The sequence below is a fragment of the Capra hircus genome, chromosome 5 (assembly GCF_001704415.2).
Source record: "Capra hircus breed San Clemente chromosome 5, ASM170441v1, whole genome shotgun sequence".
NCBI lineage: Eukaryota > Metazoa > Chordata > Mammalia > Artiodactyla > Bovidae > Capra > Capra hircus.
In genome coordinates, this window is record NC_030812.1 from 26,068,129 (window position 1) to 26,085,907 (window position 17,779).

Consider the following 17,779-nt stretch of genomic DNA (forward strand, 5'->3'; position numbering starts at 1 on the left):
TCTCCAGCACCACAGTTCAAAAGCATCAATTCTTTGGCACTCAGCCTTCTTTAGGGTCTAACTCTCACATCCATACATGACTATTGGAAAAACCATAGTTTTGACTATACAGACCTTTGTCAGCAAAGTGATATCTCTGCTTTTTAATATGCAGTCTAGGTTTGTCATAGCTTTCCTTCCAAAGAGCAAGCGTCTTTCAGTTTCATGGCTGCAGTCATCATATTAAACACCGAATAAATGAAGTTATTATTTCTAGCTCCAGCTAAAACTGAGGTTTCCTATAAGCCTTTATTCTGGGTGGAAGACAAAAACCAAGAACAACTGAGACTTGAGTCCCTGGACAGGCCTCATTCTGCGTCCACCCCAGGACCTTGAGCCATCTCAGCAACCAGCAGCTTGTTCCCTAACTCATAAATCCTGACTAATGACACAGACATGTCACTTTAATGTTTGTGAAGCCCAATGACTTATTGTTAAGTGCTTGGACATCTTCATATGAAAGGCACCCAAGGGCAAGCACCAGATATCCTTTCAGTCATAAAAGCAAAATACTACCCGCAAACTTGGAAAAGGCAGAGGCTCCATAACTTAATGCAGGAGAGAATTAAAGCAGGCACCCAGAAAGTGCAAATCAATTCTTAGACTGTAATTCCTTAATACAGAGACAGACACAGAGAGATCATTCTGAATGTCTCAGACTACTTGGAGGGTCCAGAGCACACAGGGGGAGCAGGATACCCAAGTCTTTAATAAAACTCGGGGTGTAGGAGTGTGAATCTTTCACCTCCCCTAAACAAAAACAGGAGCAACAATATGTCTCTTATCCTAAATTTAAGCCAGTTAAGAGGCTTGGAAAAAGTATTCCCCTAAGTGGCTTTTGTGTGTGTGTGTGTGTGGCCCTTCCTGAATTATGTCAGGTTTCCTTTCCAACTTGAACTTCATCTTCCCCCCTTCTCCCTCAACCACCACGTTAGACAATGGATCCTCCTGGACCTAGAGACCATTCCAGGGATGCCAGGCCAGGATTGTATTGGCAGACCTCTGGAACTGAGACCTTAAAGTTGGGGGGGGAAAAATCGTCAGCGGTGCCCAGCACATAGTTTTTACAGGGGCTGTCCCTGATGTTAAAGCAGAGAAACTACTGCCACAGATATTAGATTAGTTTTCTATCCCCTAAACGGTAGGGTCGCCGTGATGTAATGGCAAGGACACTCGGAGTCGTGCAGTCCTACCATCTCATAGCTTTGATACTTTAGACCGGTTCCGTAACCATTCTGGGCTTTAGCTTCTACATCTGTAGAGAGTGGATAACAAAACTTCCTATCTCACATGTTGTGTTAAAAGTAAACGAAAGAGGAAAAAAAAAGTAAACAAGAGGGAGTACCCGAGCGCTTCGGCCGACTCTAAAGAATTATACAAGGGGCGTTAGAGCCGTAACTCCTCCCCACTCCCTAAACACGCACATTACCAACCAGCAGTCGCCACTAATATAGCTTGCCCCTTCCCAAGGCATCTTGGGCTGTGAAGTCCTTTGGTGGCCGCACCCTCGTTGGCTGCAGTAGAAGTGAGAACTACGCCTCCCAGGATGCAGCGGTGAGGCAGCCACCACGGCCGCCCTCTACTCCGCCCCCCTTATGCACAGCCTCTTGGGATATGTAGTCCCAGTTCTGCGCTGGTTCAACAGGGAAAAAGTGCGGAGGAACCACAAACCCCAGAAGCCCTCGCGCCCACCCATCTCCCTCCCCCTCGCAGTCCGAGTGCTGTTTTTGTTGTTGGTGAAAGGTGAGGGAACAGCTGATCCGTCTGTGGGGTAAGAAAACTTGGCCTAATTTGGGGGCGATCTTATGGGGGGTCACCCCACTTTCCAATCTGTGAAAGGGTCGTCTAAGGGAACCGTAGAAGGGGGAGCAGGAGCGTTTGAGCGTTAACACTTTCCGGACTGGAGAAGCCATCCCCACTGTTTCGGGAGTTCTTGGTCTCATGGGGGGCCTGATCACGGGGGTGCCCTCTGACGGCTCTTGCCTCCCTCTCAGTCCTTCTCTATAAAGCGTGATACGCTTAAGGGAACTCGAGGGAGGCTGAAGTCTGCTCGTTCTCGGCCCAGCAAGACTTCGCCCCACAAACCTTCCCTTTCCCCTTACCCCCTTACGCTGCTCGCCCCCACCAATCCAAAGGCCTATACTACGCTGGATCCGTGGGGAGGGAAGCCTTCCAAGATGTAGAATGTCAAAGAACTCTAGAGCCCTACAGCGTGGTCGGGGGATGGGACCCCCCCCCCCCCCCGCCCCATGCAAGCACCTGAATCTGGCTACACATACAGACCTTAGGTGCCCATAGCTCTCTTTCAAACCTGGGGGATATTTCCAGATGTTATGAATTTTGTGGGGAATATTGTCCTGGGTCCCCAGGACAATGTATTTGAGAACAATTCAGCCCCTTTTAGAAAGCCAGAATTGTATTGAAGGGGAAAAAGCATAGACTAGTTTTCACTAGGGATTTTTCAGAGATGGAAATAAAGAGACACCTCTTGTTGTCATAAGTCTCCATTTTGGAGGGAGACGTAGCTCCTTTTTATAGAGCTGGCCCACCTTCCCTCTTCCCTCAGTTTCTGTCCTCTTTTAAAGTCCCTGCCCACCTGACTTAAGCCTGGTGTGGGTTTGTGATGTCTGAGGGCGTGCACATGACTAGTGGCTGTGGTTGATTGGACGCCCATCACTGTGGTTGACACAGGACTGAGTTCAGTGGGCTGGAGATGAGAGTTGACGAGGGCCATCTCACAGTCCTCCGCTGCAGAGTTCTCTTGATTATTGTTACCTTTCCTCACTCTACCCTCAGATTTTCCAGTGAACTCTCCTCACCCAACTTAGAACACCTTTCTTCTTAATCCCATCCTATAGTATGCCTCCAACTACCAGTCCAAGCAGGTGGAAGGGTTCAGACATTTAGAATTGAGGCTAAGGGGAACAGAGAAAATGAGGGGGAAGGGGAAAACTAGAGATGGGTTAACAGTCAAACCGGTAGGTTTCGAGCCCTGCTCAAGACCTGAAGAAAAGAATGTGAGGTTCTTTTTGAACTGTTTCTCCTCCTCTCAACATTATGTGTACATTTCCCCGCTCCAAGGGCCCATACTTCCAGGCTGTCCCTACTGGGGGTGGGGCTTTCCTGGCTCCAGGCCCCCACATTCCATCTCCCCACAGCACCACATTCCTACTGAGTGTTCCACCTCACCCTTGAAACAGCCGCCTCCAGAATTCTTGACTTTCTGGAGTAATAATTGAGGGAGAGAACCTGTATTTCCATCCTTTCCCTTTGTCTCTTGGATGAGAGTACAAGCTTTATTATTATTAGTATTATTCATGGCATAAGACAGGGGAGAGATGGGAAGAGAGGGTGAGAGTTCACAGGCTTCAGGATTGGTCAGCCACATTCCAGCTCCAAAGACTGGCTTGTTACTTTCAGAGATGGTTGCTGTTTTCAGGTGTCATAAGTCATTTCTGGGTACAGCTGGAGTGAGCAAGGAGACCTACTCAGGATGAGGGGGGCACCCACACCTCAGTTGGAAGTTGAATTCAAGAGCCAGAAGATGTGAGGGATGGGGTGAGGAGATGGAGGCTGAAGAATTTGGAATATCCAAGGCTATTAAGAGATGGAAAAGGAGGGACTGACTGCAGGAAGCAGAGTCTAGGGTACTGAGGCTTGGTCAGTGGGGCTGTGAAAAGGGAGCAGAAATTAAATCTTAATTCTAGGAAAAGCCTGTGACTCAGAGGGTGCAGTGTGAGACAAGATGTATACCAACCACGAAGGCCAGACCAATGCCCTAGAAACAAAGATTGATATCTTTAAAGAGTCCTGTAACTCACAGGGGTTGAAAACCAGATACACTGTCATCTCCAGGGGCAGGGGCTGTGGGTGGGTAGGGACAGAGTTGTGGGGCAGAGAGGTAGAGGGGAGAGACTTTTTAGGATATTAAATCTTTGTTTCACAGGAGGACAGAGATAGCTCGAGACCAGAATGGAAGAGTCATCACTAAGCCGGGCACCATCCCGGGGTGGAGTCAACTTTCTGAATGTAGCCCGGACCTACATTCCCAACACCAAGGTGGAATGTCACTACACACTCCCGCCAGGCACTGTGCCCAGTGCCAGCGACTGGATTGGCATCTTCAAGGTATCCCTAGATCCCCTTTGGGCTCAGGTTTATGGGCCATGGGTGGTTTGGAATAAGGGGAACGACTTGATTTCTGGATTCGCAACCTCATAATGATAGGGAAGAAGGGAGAAGGATGTCAGAAATGGCTAAGGCCATCTGTGTAAGCAAAGCCCACCTTCTCCGTATCTTAACCTTGCTCTCTCCTGACACACTAGCATCCCTCCACTTTCCCTGTCTCTCAGCATCCTTGCCACAGCCACACCATCCTGCCCGCCCCTGTTCAGTCCCTCAGCCCTTTGCACCATCCGGAGCTGGGAGGTGCATCGCCATACCCCTCTCCCACTGTGGGCTCTGACAGGTGGAGGCTGCCTGTGTCCGGGATTACCACACATTTGTGTGGTCTTTGGTGCCTGAAAGTGTTACTGATGGTTCTCCCATCCACGCCAGTGTCCAGTTCCAAGGTACCAGCGAGAGGGAAAATCGGGAGGGAGGGGTCAAAGGGATGGAGTTTGGAAGAGGGTAATGGGCTCACCAGATATATTGATAGAATCATGGGGTTTTCACAGCATCAGGGGTTCAGACATGAACAGTAAAGGGCCAATAGCCCTGCCTCCTAAGAAAAAAGGAGGAAACTCCTCCTGTGGAATTAGGAGGTGGGGAAGAGGGAAAAGTGGCTTCGTATATTAGAAGATGCTCATTAGATTCTGAAAGCGTCAAATCTCAGCTCTGATACTTATAAGCTGTTTGACCTTGGGCAAATTACTTAACCTATCTGTGTCCCTTATCGTAACAGTAAAAGGGTATGCCTGCCTTATAGGAAGATTTAAAATGATACAGATAAAGCTGTTAATACAGTGCCTGGCACATAATGGGTACTCAAAAAAAATGATAACTAGCATTGTTACTGGCTTTCCCTAGTGGCTCAGTGATAAAGAATCACGTGCCAGTGGAGGAGATCTAGGTTCAATCCGTGGGTCGGGAAGATCCCCTGGAAGAGGAAACGGCAAGCCACTCCACTACCGTTGCTTGGGGTATCCCATGGACAGAGGAGCCTGGTGGGCTATGGTCCATGGGGTCGCAAAAGAGTCGGACATGACTTAGCAACTAAACAACAACAAACGTTGTTGTTGTTGTTGTTGTTGTTGTTAAAGAGGGTCGGTTTGGGCAAGAGAGGAAAGAGAGGGCAAGGCAGAAAGGAGGGAAAGAGTATCCCAGGAATCAGAAATAGCCTGTGGGAGACGGAGAGGAGAGAAAACAGTCTGTAGAACAGGGAGCAAGGGGCTGGAGCCAAAGACAATGGCTAATAAGACACACCAAGGGGAAGAGGGTCTGCTGAGCACCTGAGGGCCTGGCATCATATTGGGGTCCTGGGTCTGTACTTTTCCCCACAGCCAGCTACCTGCCCAAACCCGGAGCCCAGCTCTACCAGTTTCGCTATGTGAACCGCCAGGGCCGGGTGTGTGGGCAGAGCCCCCCTTTCCAGTTCCGAGAGCCGCGGCCCATGGATGAACTGGTGACCCTGGAGGAGACTGATGGTGGCTCTGACATCCTGCTGGTTGTCCCCAAGGCAACTGTGCTGCAGGTGGGAACAGAGCAGCAGAGCTGCTCCTGGGCAAGGGCGCCGGAGGATAGCATTGCAGGGGGCCCCTCCCGCTGCACCCTGCCCTCGCGTAGCTGCGACCTGATTGGGAGTTACCAATGAGGATAGCATTGCAGGGGGCCCCTCCCGCTGCACCCTGCCCACCCTCAGCTGCGACCTGATTGGGAGTTACCCAAAGCCTTGCCTACAGGAAAGCCTCAGTCTGACACCGTCACAAACACGATGGATAGGAAAGCAGACCACCCACAGGCCAGCATCACTCAGGATTTCCTAAGAACTTTTTGAACCTCCTCTTTCTGGGCCTGCATCCTTCCCTGGGCTCTAGAGGAAGATGCAGAGGGTGGAGGGAGGCCCCTTGGGGAAGGAACGTTCCGAGGGAGGGAAGGATGAGACCCACTTCCAGGATAAGTGAGGAGGGAGAGCAGATCGGTAGGGCCCCAGACCTGTGGAGCAGCTACCCATGTGTTGCTCTTCAGCTGTTGAAATGTGACTGGTCTAAACTGAGATGTTCTGTATGGGTGAAATACACAGTGGATTTTGAAGACCTAGTATTAAAAAAAAAAAAAGAATGTAAAAGATCTCAATAATGGTTTATATCGATTTCATGTTGAAATGATAACATTTTTGATTGACTGGATTAGATGAATGAATTTCATCCGTTTCTTATTATTTTCCTTAAGCGTCTACTAGAAAATTTTAAGTTATATATGTAGCTTGTATTATTTTTCTATTGGACCAGATAGAGAAGAATAAGGGAGAGGAGGCAGATGTTAGCAAGGAAGACTTCCTGAAGGAAGGGGAAAGATAGGGCCTGGTGGGGAGGATGTCCATGCCCCAGACAAGAGGACAGGCCTGGGGAAGGCTCAGAAGGTGGAAATGAGTAGTTTGTGATTTATACAAACTCCTGCCCTCTGGAACCCTCTAAGCTTATGGAATCACCAGAAGGATGGGAAGAAGATGCTCATATCTTACATAAGTCAGCAGTGGGAGAACTCCTACCCGCTTTCTGTTTTTACATTCTTTTTTCTCATTTAAACCTTCCAACAATCCAGGCTAGGGAATCACATGACAGATGAGGAGAGAGACTCAGAGAAATTAAGTACTTTGTCAAGAGTCACCTAGCTAGTTAAAAAAAAAAAAAAGTACTGGAGATTTAAACCCACATTTGTCTGACTCAGAACAAATAGGGTAAAATTAGGGGAGCCATCCCTTTTGTCTGTGTGGATTGAGAAAGACTTCTGCCAGGTGAGGAGTTCCTTCCTGCCATTGCTGGGCAAAGAAGGGGCAAGACCTCGGGGTGGGGGGAACAGAAGAGGGGTGGGCAGTTGAGAGTTCTGGGAGCCTGTGTGTGATGGGAGGTGGGCGAGATTTGGTAGCACACCAGGCCTCCTGACTCCCCTTTATAGCCTGTACTGATGTAACTTCCCCACCCTGACACGCATCTGCAGAGTGTTGGGGACAAGACCTTGGAATGGGTGCTTCACAGGCAGAACCCAACTTCTCATCCTGTCCTCCATAGAACCAGCTGGATGAGAGCCAGCAAGAGAGGAATGACCTGATGCAGCTGAAGCTACAGCTGGAGGGGCAGGTGACAGAGCTGAAGAGCCAAGTGCAGGAGCTTGAGAAGGCTCTGGCTGCGGCCAGGCAGGAGCATGCGGAGCTAGCAGAGCAGTACAAGGTGGGAGTTGGGCCAGTGGGGGAAAGGTCCTGGCTGCCTACTTGGGGTCCAAAATCTAAACCCAATAAAATGAAGACAGTGAAAGGGAGATGTTAGTGGGCTGTTAATGGTTCTGGCATCAAAGATATAGGCTGAAGGGGTCACAAGTAGTAGTCAACTGACTGTGATGGGAGACTTGTCCCAAATTGGTAGTGAGACTCAGTTCTCTGAGTCACAGGAGTGCTGAGATAGGGTGGAGGTGGCCATCTTCACTGGCAGGGGATGTTCCATTACAGTTTTTTCTTCAAGGTGACCGGGTAGAAGGGTAGATAGTCAAACTTAGGAATTCTCCTCCTAAGCCTTTAGTCTACTCATTGCGAGGTGAGTCTCAGCTTCTCTCTTCTTGGGGAACCTTAATTCCAGGGGCTTTCCCGGTCCCACGGGGAGCTCACAGAAGAGAGGGACATCCTGAGCCGACAACAGGGAGACCACGTGGCCCGCATCCTGGAGCTGGAAGATGACATCCAGACCATCAGTGAGAAAGTGCTGATGAAGGAGGTGGAGCTGGACAGGTGAGGGACCCCTTCCACTCCCATTACTTCCCTTCGCTTCCTTTGACCCTCAAACCTCAGCCTCCTGTGTCAGGCAGGCAAGACCTGCCTGACGGTTTTTTCCTTCCCTTCTCAACCTCACTCAGGGTATTCCAATTCCTAAGGATATCTCTGTCTGCCAAGCTCTCTTCCATCTTTCCTAACTTATTCTGTATTCCTTACCTTTAGAAATAATCATTGGTATTTATTGTGCAGCGAAGGTGAAGCAAGAGCTAGGAGTGCAGGATTTGGAAGAACGGAATGGATAGAATGGTCCAGGCAAGAGAAGAGAGGATGGATTTCAGACTTTACTTCAGCAAAGCATAAGATTAGACTCTGTTCTCATTATTAGGAAATGTTAGAACTGGTGATCCAGAAATGTTATGGGATCTTTGCCCTGAAAACAGGTATAAATCATAGAACCTTAGCATTGGGAGAAATGTAATGTATTTAAGAGGGTATGTGAGGGAAGATCACTGCCTCAGAAGGTGGCCTCTTTATCACAAAGCCATCATTTTTTTTATCTCTTTTGTCATATTTACTCTCCTATAGCTTTCCTGATTGGTCCTGGTGTAGACCTCTGGAGCCGCATAGAATAAATTTCCATCTTCTGCTAGACAACTATTCTCTCTACCAGATAGCACAAATATTGGCCACCTCCCTTGCCTCTCCTTCAGGTTTTCACTGGGAGAAACAATTCTTTCATCAAATGACATAATTAAGTTTCTTTCATTCAGTGCACGTAGATTTAATATCTTTTTAAAAACTCTTTGGAGAAAAGCAGCATGCTATCCAAGACCCAGAGTAAAGAGTGAGTTGGTCCCTAAGGCCTCTTCAGTCTAGGATGTGTTAGTCTTGCCCTAGGGAGATACTAAATGTCTAGGTTCTAAATCATGGAATAGAGACATTGGGATCAAACCAAGCACCTGGAAAAGATCAGGGACTGTCTAGACCAGGGGTCAGCGAACTATGGCCCACATGCCGAATCCAGCCTACCACGTGGTTTTGTATAGCCCACAAGGTGAGAATGGTTTTGACAGTTTTTAATGCTTGAATAACAAAAGAAGAGTTATATTATGTGACATGTAAAAATCAGATGAAATTCAAATTCCAGTTTTCAAAAAAATTTTACTGAGACAGCCAGGCTTGTTCATTTACATACTGTCTATGGCTGTTTCCACATACCCATGGTGGAGGTGAGAGGTTGCCACAGAGTCCACACAGCCTGCAGAACTAGAATACTTACTCTCAGGCCCTTTACAGAAAACACCTGCTGACTTCTCACCTAAATCAAAAGTTTATCATTAACGATGACTGGCCCCTATCTACAGAAATCTGGATTCCAGTCTCTATTGAGTGCAGACAACTGGGAAGCCATCAGCAGAGCTTCCCTCAAAGTGACACACAGAGAGGAAGGAACAATTGTGGACCCCTAGACTGCGCTCTAAAGCCAGCAATCTTGGATACATGGGGCTTAGACCTGGAATTTGGGTGTCCCAGAGAGGTGGAGTTCTGAGCTAGACAAGCCCCAGCAGAAGGGCTGATGATAAGGTCTGAGTCTTTTTGTTCTTTCTCCGGAAATCGATAAGTCACCTGGCATTGTGTCCACCACTCACAGGGTTAGAGACACGGTGAAGGCCCTGACTCGGGAACAAGAGAAGCTCCTTGGGCAGCTGAAGGAAGTGCAGGCAGACAAGGAGCAAAGCGAGGTAAGGGCTCCAAGTTGGTTTGCTCTCTCAGTTGTCCATCCCATGTCTTACTATAGACTTACTTCTATAAATTCAGATGTATAACATTTCCTTATTAAATGATGAAAGCAATTAGATAATTTTGATGGATACCAAACTCTGAAATTGGAGGTTATGGATGACTGTTTTGTTGGCCTCAGCAGCTAACCTGTTTCTGTATTGTGTGTGGTTATACAGTATTGAGTACACCTTGAGTCTCACATACAGACCAGTACAAATGATCATTTTTAAGCTTCTACCTTGCAATCTTAGTTCACTCTTCACGTCAGTAGAAAATACAGTTGAAACTTTATTCTGAGGTTTTCACAAAAATGAATGAACCTGGAAGCACATGTCAGTGCTTGGGGATCTCCAGTGTGCTAACATGTGAGTCTATGCACTGTTTTCCAACATGATTTTTCATAATTTGGAAGAAACTGAAATCAAATATTTAAGCTTCCAAATGGCTTCATCAGAACCCAAGGATGGAGAAGCATCCATCCTGTGGGCTGCTAGGGAGAGAACAGAACCACACATGGCACCAAGATGTCCAGCCTGAATGACTTGGGAAGTAGTTAGTACCATGGACAGAAACAAGAGTGGCAAGGACGGGGTGGAGTGGGAGGTAGAATATGGCGAGTGTGAGAGCCCACAGGACATCCAAGTTGAGTTTTGGTCTAAAAGGAAGTGTAGGGGAGCAGACATGAGGCATGGGACAGCTAGATTCACATAAGACCCCAGGCTGTGCCACTGGAGATGGGACGTTTAGGATTGAGTTGCTTTGTGCTGAGAACCCAGGAAGGGCTGGCCAGGGCTGACGGCTTGCGTTTGTGCTAAATCTGAAGAGTGGAACTTTGGCTTTTCTCATCACAGAGGTCCATCTGCCCGGTCACCCCAAATATGTATTCCCTTTCCTTACCTCCTCTCCGCCTTCACCAGGCTGAGCTCCAGATGGCACAGCAGGAGAACCGCCGCTTGAATTTGGAGCTGCAGGAGGCCAAGGACCGGCAGGAGGAGCAGAGTGCTCAGGCCCAGCGACTGAAGGACAAGGTGGCCCAGATGAAGGACACCCTCGGCCAGGCCCAGCAGCGGGTGGTGAGTGAAACCCCTGGGCAGCAGGAAGTAGAGAATGTTCTAGGGCTGGTTGTAAACAAATAGGAGGAAAGGCATGGCTCAAGACTAAAGAACCCAGTCCTGAGGTCCTGATGCAATGGGGGACAGGAAGGAACCTAGTTGTCTTCCTGGCTCAACAGATGACTCCTGGGAGCCCTGATTCCATCTCCTCCTTTCTCCCAAGGCTGAGCTGGAGCCCCTGAAAGAGCAGCTTCGAGGGGCCCAGGAGCTTGCAGCCTCAAGCCAGCAGAAAGCTGCCCTTCTTGGGGAGGAGTTGGCCAGCGCAGCGGGAGCCCGGGACCGCACTATAGCTGAGCTGCACCGTAGCCGTCTGGAGGTGGCTGGAGTCAACGGCAGGCTGGCCGAGCTCAGTCTGCACTTGAAGGAGGAAAAAAGCCAGTGGAGCAAGGAGCGGGCAGGGCTGCTGCAGAGTGTGGAGGTAGTGGGATGGGGGATCTGCAGGTTCCTGGTCACTACCGCCCCCACCTCAGTGTGGTCAGATCTCCTGGGGGGAGAGGAACAAGGGTGAGAACCTTCATGGACTTAGGGGTGAGGAGGGCCTATGAGGGAGGTATATTCACTGTCCCAATGCGGCCCCTCCCTGCAAGGAGTGTCTAGTTCCTGATCTTCATAGCAACTGCCTTTGTTAACATCTTGATTCAGATACATGTTCCACCCTACACCCCAGCCCTGCACGATACCCATTCCTACTCAGCAAGGCGCCTTGCTGTCAGAGCCCTTCTTTCAGGGAATGAGGAAGGCAAGAAAGGAAGATGTCTCTAAATGGCTCCAAAACATTCAGTCCAATAAAGAAGAGACACAGTAAGGAATGGCACTGTTACCAGTGGCATCCCCTACCCTTAACGTCTTGTTTGCCTCTTCGGCATCTCCAGGCAGAGAAGGACAAGATCCTGAAGCTGAGTGCAGAGATACTTCGACTGGAAAAGGCAGTGCAGGAGGAGAAGACTCAGAGCCAAGTTTTCAAGACTGAACTGGCCCGGGAAAAGGACTCTAGCCTGGTGAGGCACCCAGCCTCCCAAGAGCCCCAGGCAGGGGCCTCCCGAAACATCAGTGCCCCCTCCCTCTGCCTTGGCTGTGGGCTCAGAAGTGCTGAGCACTCACTTCCCTGGTGGGCGGCATTCCGCTTGCAGGCCTCCCAGCCCTCATTGGTCGGAAGCCTGCCGTGTGCCTTTCTGCTCTCGGCACACATTCTGGGCCCAGTGGGGATGACTCAGGAGAATTCTAGGGTGGCCCTTCTCTGACCAAGGCCTCTTCACCCCAATCCAGAGGCAGTCCTCCCAGTCCCCACTTGGGAGGTGGAGGCAAGGACTCAGGTGAGTCTCCTGCGGTTGAGACAGGGCTCTTGGAGGAGGAGAGTGAGGCCTCCCGTGTGTCGGGGCAAGCGAGGAGCGAAGGCATGAAGAGTCGTTCCATGTTGTGGCATCCAGGTTCTAGGAGGCACGTTCTAGGCTCCAGATTCTATCTGGCCCTTTCCCCCCAGGTGCAGCTGTCAGAGAGCAAGCGGGAGCTGACAGAGCTGCGCTCAGCGCTGCGTGTGCTCCAGAAGGAAAAGGAGCAACTACAGGAGGAGAAGCAGGTGAGAGCCCAGAACCGCCCCTGGATGCCTGAGTGGAGGACCCAAGGGCTGGGAGCTCAGTGTCTTCTTGTCATCTCGACTTAGAGACGGGCATCAGTAAGAAGGGCCCAGAGGCTAAAAATGGGCCCATGGCTCCTCTTAGAAGCCCGCCTGGCAGGACAGGGGAGGGTTGCTGGGGGAAGCAGGGTGGGCATGGCAGGGTGGAAATCTGCCTTAAACCCTCCCACCCTTTGATGAAGGCATCAAATTCTGAAGAGCTCAGAGATCACCCTGGACGAGGGGAAGGCTTTGTGGGGCTGCCTGGTTCATACCTTCTCAGCCTCTCATACTTCTCCCCACTTCCAGGAACTGCTGGAGTACATGAGAAAGCTGGAGGCCCGCCTGGAGAAGGTGGCCGATGAGAAGTGGAGTGAGGACCCTGCCACAGAGGACGAGGAGGCCGCTGCCGTGGGGCTGAGTCTGTACACCCACAGTTTTGTGACCACCCCCACCCCGGCCACCTAGCTCTCCCCCCCGCCCCCCGTGTTGGGAAAACTCCACATGACCCCCGGGGAGCAGCCTCTGCCCTCCGTGTTTTGCCTTCTTCCTTCCCAGACCCTGGTCCCTGATTTGTTAACTCTATTTCTCCTCCAGAGAAGCCAGAGCTGATCCAACCCTCTTTCTTCTCTGCCTGCTCCCTCGCCTGCAGGCTGCCCAGCAGCTCTGACAGACTCGGAGGATGAGTCTCCAGAAGACATGAGGCTCCCACCCTACAGCCTGTGTGAGAGTGGAGACCCGGGCTCCTCCCCTGCCACAGGGCCGCGAGAGGCTTCTCCCCTCGTGGTCATCAGCCAGCCAGCCCCCATCGCTCCCCAACTCTCAGGGCCAGCTGAGGACAGTAGCTCAGACTCGGTGAGCAGAGAGGAGAGACTGAACAGGGACAGGGACAAGGGGTAGGCCCAATCCCAAGTGGCCCAGCCTGCAGAGCAGGGAGCTTTAGCTATACAGGGCTTTCTTGCTCTTGGAGGAGAGCAGGCAGGCCCAGGCTGTCTTTAAGGCCACCCAGTAGACACCACCCCAAAACCCAGTATGACCCAATAGCTCACTGCTGCCACCCCCTCTTCCCATACCCGTTTTCTCTCCCTGTGCACCAGCCCCCATCCAAATGCTTCTCCTGGGACTTCCCTGGCAGTCCAGTGGCTAAGACTGCTCGCTCCCAATGTCCAGGTTCCATCTCTGGTCGGGGAACTACATCCCACATACCATGATTAAGACCCAGTACAGCCAAATAAATATTAAAAAAACAAAAAACAAAAAACATGCTTCTCATGCCCCACTCTTACTGCAGCCCTCTGTTAACAACCTGGGCCTAGTCTGTTTGTCCCTTACCTGCCCCAGCACTCTGCTCCCCCCGTCTTGGGACACTACCCCAAGACTCAGCCCTATCCCTTTGGTGCCCAGGAGGCTGAAGATGAGAAGTCGGTCCTGATGGCAGCTGTGCAGAGTGGGGGTGAGGAGGCCAACCTGCTACTTCCGGAACTGGGCAGTGCCTTCTACGACATGGCCAGGTGAGTGCTCAAGGGGGCAGACAGCAGGGAGGATGCCCGTGGAAAGGGCACCCAGGTGAACAGTCCTCATGCGCTTCCACCACCTCCCTCTTCTTGGCCCCAGCTAAGAAAGGGAGATGTAGCTGTGTTGACACAGAGAATGACCCACCACCCCAGATCACTGGCGCCTTCAGGCAGCCCTCCCCCATCCTATCACTGCACATGCGCACTCAGGGGCCCTGCCTTTAACTGGCTTCTGTGTTGTTCTAGCACTGTCCTCCGCGGAGCCCAAATTGCCCTGCGTCCCCCCTCTCCTGCCCTTACCCCTTCCCCAACCACCAGGTAAGTGCCTAGGCTCTGCCAGGGGTTGAAGGGAGGTGACCAAGGCCCTCAGGGACACGAACAGAGAGAAGACTGGGGTCCAGCATCCATCTGATCACCCCTCAGATGCTGTCGCTGCTCTCTGACTCCCCTGGGCAATCCTTTAGGTGGCGGATTCAGGTATCAGATTGTGCCCCCTACCCCGCCTTCCCTTCTCCCCCTCTCAGATCAAGAGGGGAAGGCAGGGAGGCAAGAGAGGTTTTATCGTCCAGCCCCCAGCTTCGCCTGGATATGAGATGGGCTCGGGGCAAGGAGGAGGTGATGCTGTCATCCTTCCAGGCTGGAGCAGGAAGATGAAGGACGATGTCAGACTCATTTTCAGCCTCATTAGGCAGCAGACGGAGATGGAGGGAGGAGAACAGGGGGTTGGGGGAAGGGCCGTGTACTAGAGCAACCAGCAGGGACTAAAGAAAAGAGGGCATGGGGAGCCGGGAAGCTAAGGCTTCCAGTGCTGTGGGGAGAGGGGACTGTGAGAGGCTTGGAGAGGACGTTAGGAACAGGGTCATCTGGGAGCCCACATGTGTGGGTCCCTCTCCCTGAGGTCCGAAAGCCGAGAAGGCAGCAGAGCATGCTGACCCTCTCTTTCCCCTTGTCTTTCTCTAGTGGCTTTGCTGTGGGTCCCTTGACAGAGGCCAGCACTGGGGGCCCTGCCACTCCGCCGTGGAAGGAATGTCCCATTTGTAAGGAGCGCTTCCCAGCTGAGAGTGACAAGGATGCCATGGAGGACCACATGGATGGACACTTCTTTTTCAGCACCCAGGACCCTTTCACCTTTGAGTGACCCCATCCCCCACCCCCAGTCCACACACAGACACACACTTATGCACATGCACACACTCATCCCTAGACATACACTTAGGTTTCATGCCTCTTTTCCAACACCCTCGGCTCCATGATATTCTGTTGCCTGAAAACATCCCAGGCTCCCCAACATCATCCTCTCCCAGCTGGCTCTTCTGTTCAGGCAGGGGTTCCTTCTTGGAAGCAGTTTTACTCCCTGAAAGCGGTTTTGGAGGAACCCAGATGGAGGAGGCCTTCTCTGGGGGGAATGGAATCACCCCCTCCTGGCTCCAGTTGCTTCTGTTAGTCACACCAACCACTGCACCACCACCACACACACTCACACTCTCTGATGCCCCAAAGCCAATTCCTGGGGCATGCCCCCCCTTTTGTTCAGGGTCTGTGTTTGTTTACTGAGTTTTCTCTGGGGCCTGCTTTGATATCATGACCTTTTTAGGTCTCTTCTGGTTCTGAGCTTCTCTGGTTCCTCCTCCTCTTCCCCCGCTGCCTTCCATACCCCAGCCCAGCCTTTTCCATACCATTAGATATCAAGTTTGGAGGTTTCTTTTGTATTTTTGAGGTTTTCTGTACTTTATCTCCGTCCCTCTCCACCACCATCCCCCAGGGTCCTCACATGGAAAGAAATAATGTACTTGTGCCTTCTCTGAGGGATGGGGGAACAAATGGTCCCAGGTGTCCCCACTTGCCAGCCCTCCCTCGCTCACCACGTCCCCCCTCAGCAATAAGAGCTCCCCCCCATTGCCCTCCCCCTGCCAGTAGTTGAACAAATATATTTATATGATATGTATAACTATTCTAATAAAATGTGTTCTTATCATGAGGTGTGACCAGAGCAAAGATGCTCAAGACCTCTGGCTCTTAGACCTTGGTGGAGGGAAGAGGAAGGGAGGAAGGGCCCTCCCCAGCCCCGTGCCTTAGGGAGGAGGCTGGCAGTATTTTTCCATGATGCCTCCTGATACGCTGGCCACTGGTGGGAAGTGAGGAGAGGGGAACCTTTGTCTCAGATGGGGGTCTGGTTGGGGAACACTGCAGTGCAGGAGGGGGCAAACTGAGGGGGAGGGGAGGGCTGTTCCGAGGTGGAGCAATGTGGGACCTGGGATATGGGCCGAGGTGTGTGTCTTGAAAGTAGGGTGAAGTTTCCACCGCTGAGACCTTTACTCTCCAAAGCAGCCTTCACTGTACCTGAGCCAAAGGACAGACATCACTCCCATTAAGAGTACACCCCTTTGAGTATCAGCTTGGTAAAAAGTGTCCTAAACCTCCTATCTCTAGAATTATTTTAATTTCTCCCAACCCTGCCTCCCTCTCTGCCTCTTATTGCAACCCTCAGATACCAGTATGCACATATAGACTCTACAAACACAAAAACACATTCATCCACCCTAACCAGCTTCACAGGCTAGACACACACGCAGCATCATAAAGCATGGATTAAGGACCCATGTGCTCACCAAGGCTCTCGGCAGTACCCGGCATTAGCCGCGTCTACAGCCCACTGTTCTCCACTCCAGTTGCTCCCTTATCAGCCACCCTCCATTCCCTTCAGGGCCCATGGATGGGCCACCCCCACCATTCCCTCTCTGCATCCACCTGAAACGTTCCTTGCCCACCCCCTTCCAGCCCCACCTGGGTGACATCTTACATCCTTCCTTCTCTCACGTTGCTGTCTCCTAGCAACCCCATCTCGTTCCCTGAATCCCTTCCAAGGAAATTAGAGATAATGGATCTCTCCTCTCTCCATCTCTACTCCTCTTTATTGATCCTCCTTTAATGAAAGTTAATTATAACAATGATTTAATTAATAGAATCCCTCTCTTCCTTTATTGCTTCCCGTATTAAGACTATTAATAAATACGAGCTGGGCTGACAGAGGCATCCATCACCCGCCTGGGATTCCCCCAACCTTCCTTTTTCCCTCCCTCCTATCCCCTCCCTCTTTTGGCCTATAAACTTGCCGGGGTAGTGGGGGTTAATCAGAGAGGAATTATGAGCCAACATCCCCAGCAGGAGGTGCATTTAATGAAATCACTTGTAATTTATGTCTGGGGAAGGTTGGGGAAGGAAGAATCTGGAACCCAGACATCCTGCTTCTAGAAAGGTACCTCCCCAGCCAGTGCAAAAGAGAAGGAAGGGAAGCAGAAAGAGGGACCCAGGGCCTTTCCTGCCACCCCACAGCCCCTGCAAAGCCACACACACCCTGGCAGGAGCCACAAGGGTAGCTGCACAAGGCCATTGACACAGAGGCTGCCAGACTTAGAGTGCTTCTGAGGAGTATAGTGTAAGTTTCACTCTTTCCCACCTCCACAGCTACACAGGTCATGTTCACCGCTTTCCCTTCTCCCCAGCCCAGTTCTGGTTCACCTTCCCAATCTCCTCTGCACTCTCCTCCTTCATGAGGCCCCCCGGTCCCTCATCAGACCCCTCAACCTGGGTATCTAGAATTTCCAGCCCCTCCTTTCTCTGCCCTGAGTATGTCTTCTGGTGTGCAGTCTGCACCTTCAGACTAGGAGCGGCCTGGAAATGTAGAATGATTTCTCTTCCTCACTTATGATTTGCCTACCCCAGGTGCCAGTGCCTGACACAGGGCGCTCAGGGGAGAGTAATTGACTGCACAGGCAGGGAAGGAAGACAGCTGGGT

General features: G+C 51.2%; 1 protein-coding gene across 3 annotated transcripts; it reads left to right on the forward strand.

The window, feature by feature from the left end:
• On the forward strand, positions 1,699-15,961 carry CALCOCO1 (calcium binding and coiled-coil domain 1). Of its 3 annotated transcripts, XM_018047657.1 has the most exons (16): positions 1,706-1,810; positions 3,986-4,167; positions 4,508-4,610; positions 5,541-5,731; positions 7,269-7,427; positions 7,830-7,978; positions 9,615-9,705; positions 10,663-10,818; positions 11,021-11,275; positions 11,730-11,855; positions 12,338-12,433; positions 12,779-12,890; positions 13,122-13,324; positions 13,874-13,980; positions 14,230-14,301; positions 14,944-15,961. In XM_018047657.1, exons 2-16 carry the CDS (start codon positions 4,012-4,014, stop codon positions 15,119-15,121), a joined length of 2,154 nt encoding a protein of 717 aa, XP_017903146.1. In that variant the 5' UTR covers positions 1,706-1,810; positions 3,986-4,011; the 3' UTR covers positions 15,122-15,961. The 3 variants fall into 3 exon arrangements, with proteins under 3 accessions (XP_017903147.1, XP_017903146.1, XP_017903148.1); XM_018047658.1 differs by lacking the exon at positions 14,230-14,301 and having other exon boundaries at positions 1,699-1,810; XM_018047659.1 differs by lacking the exons at positions 4,508-4,610; positions 5,541-5,731.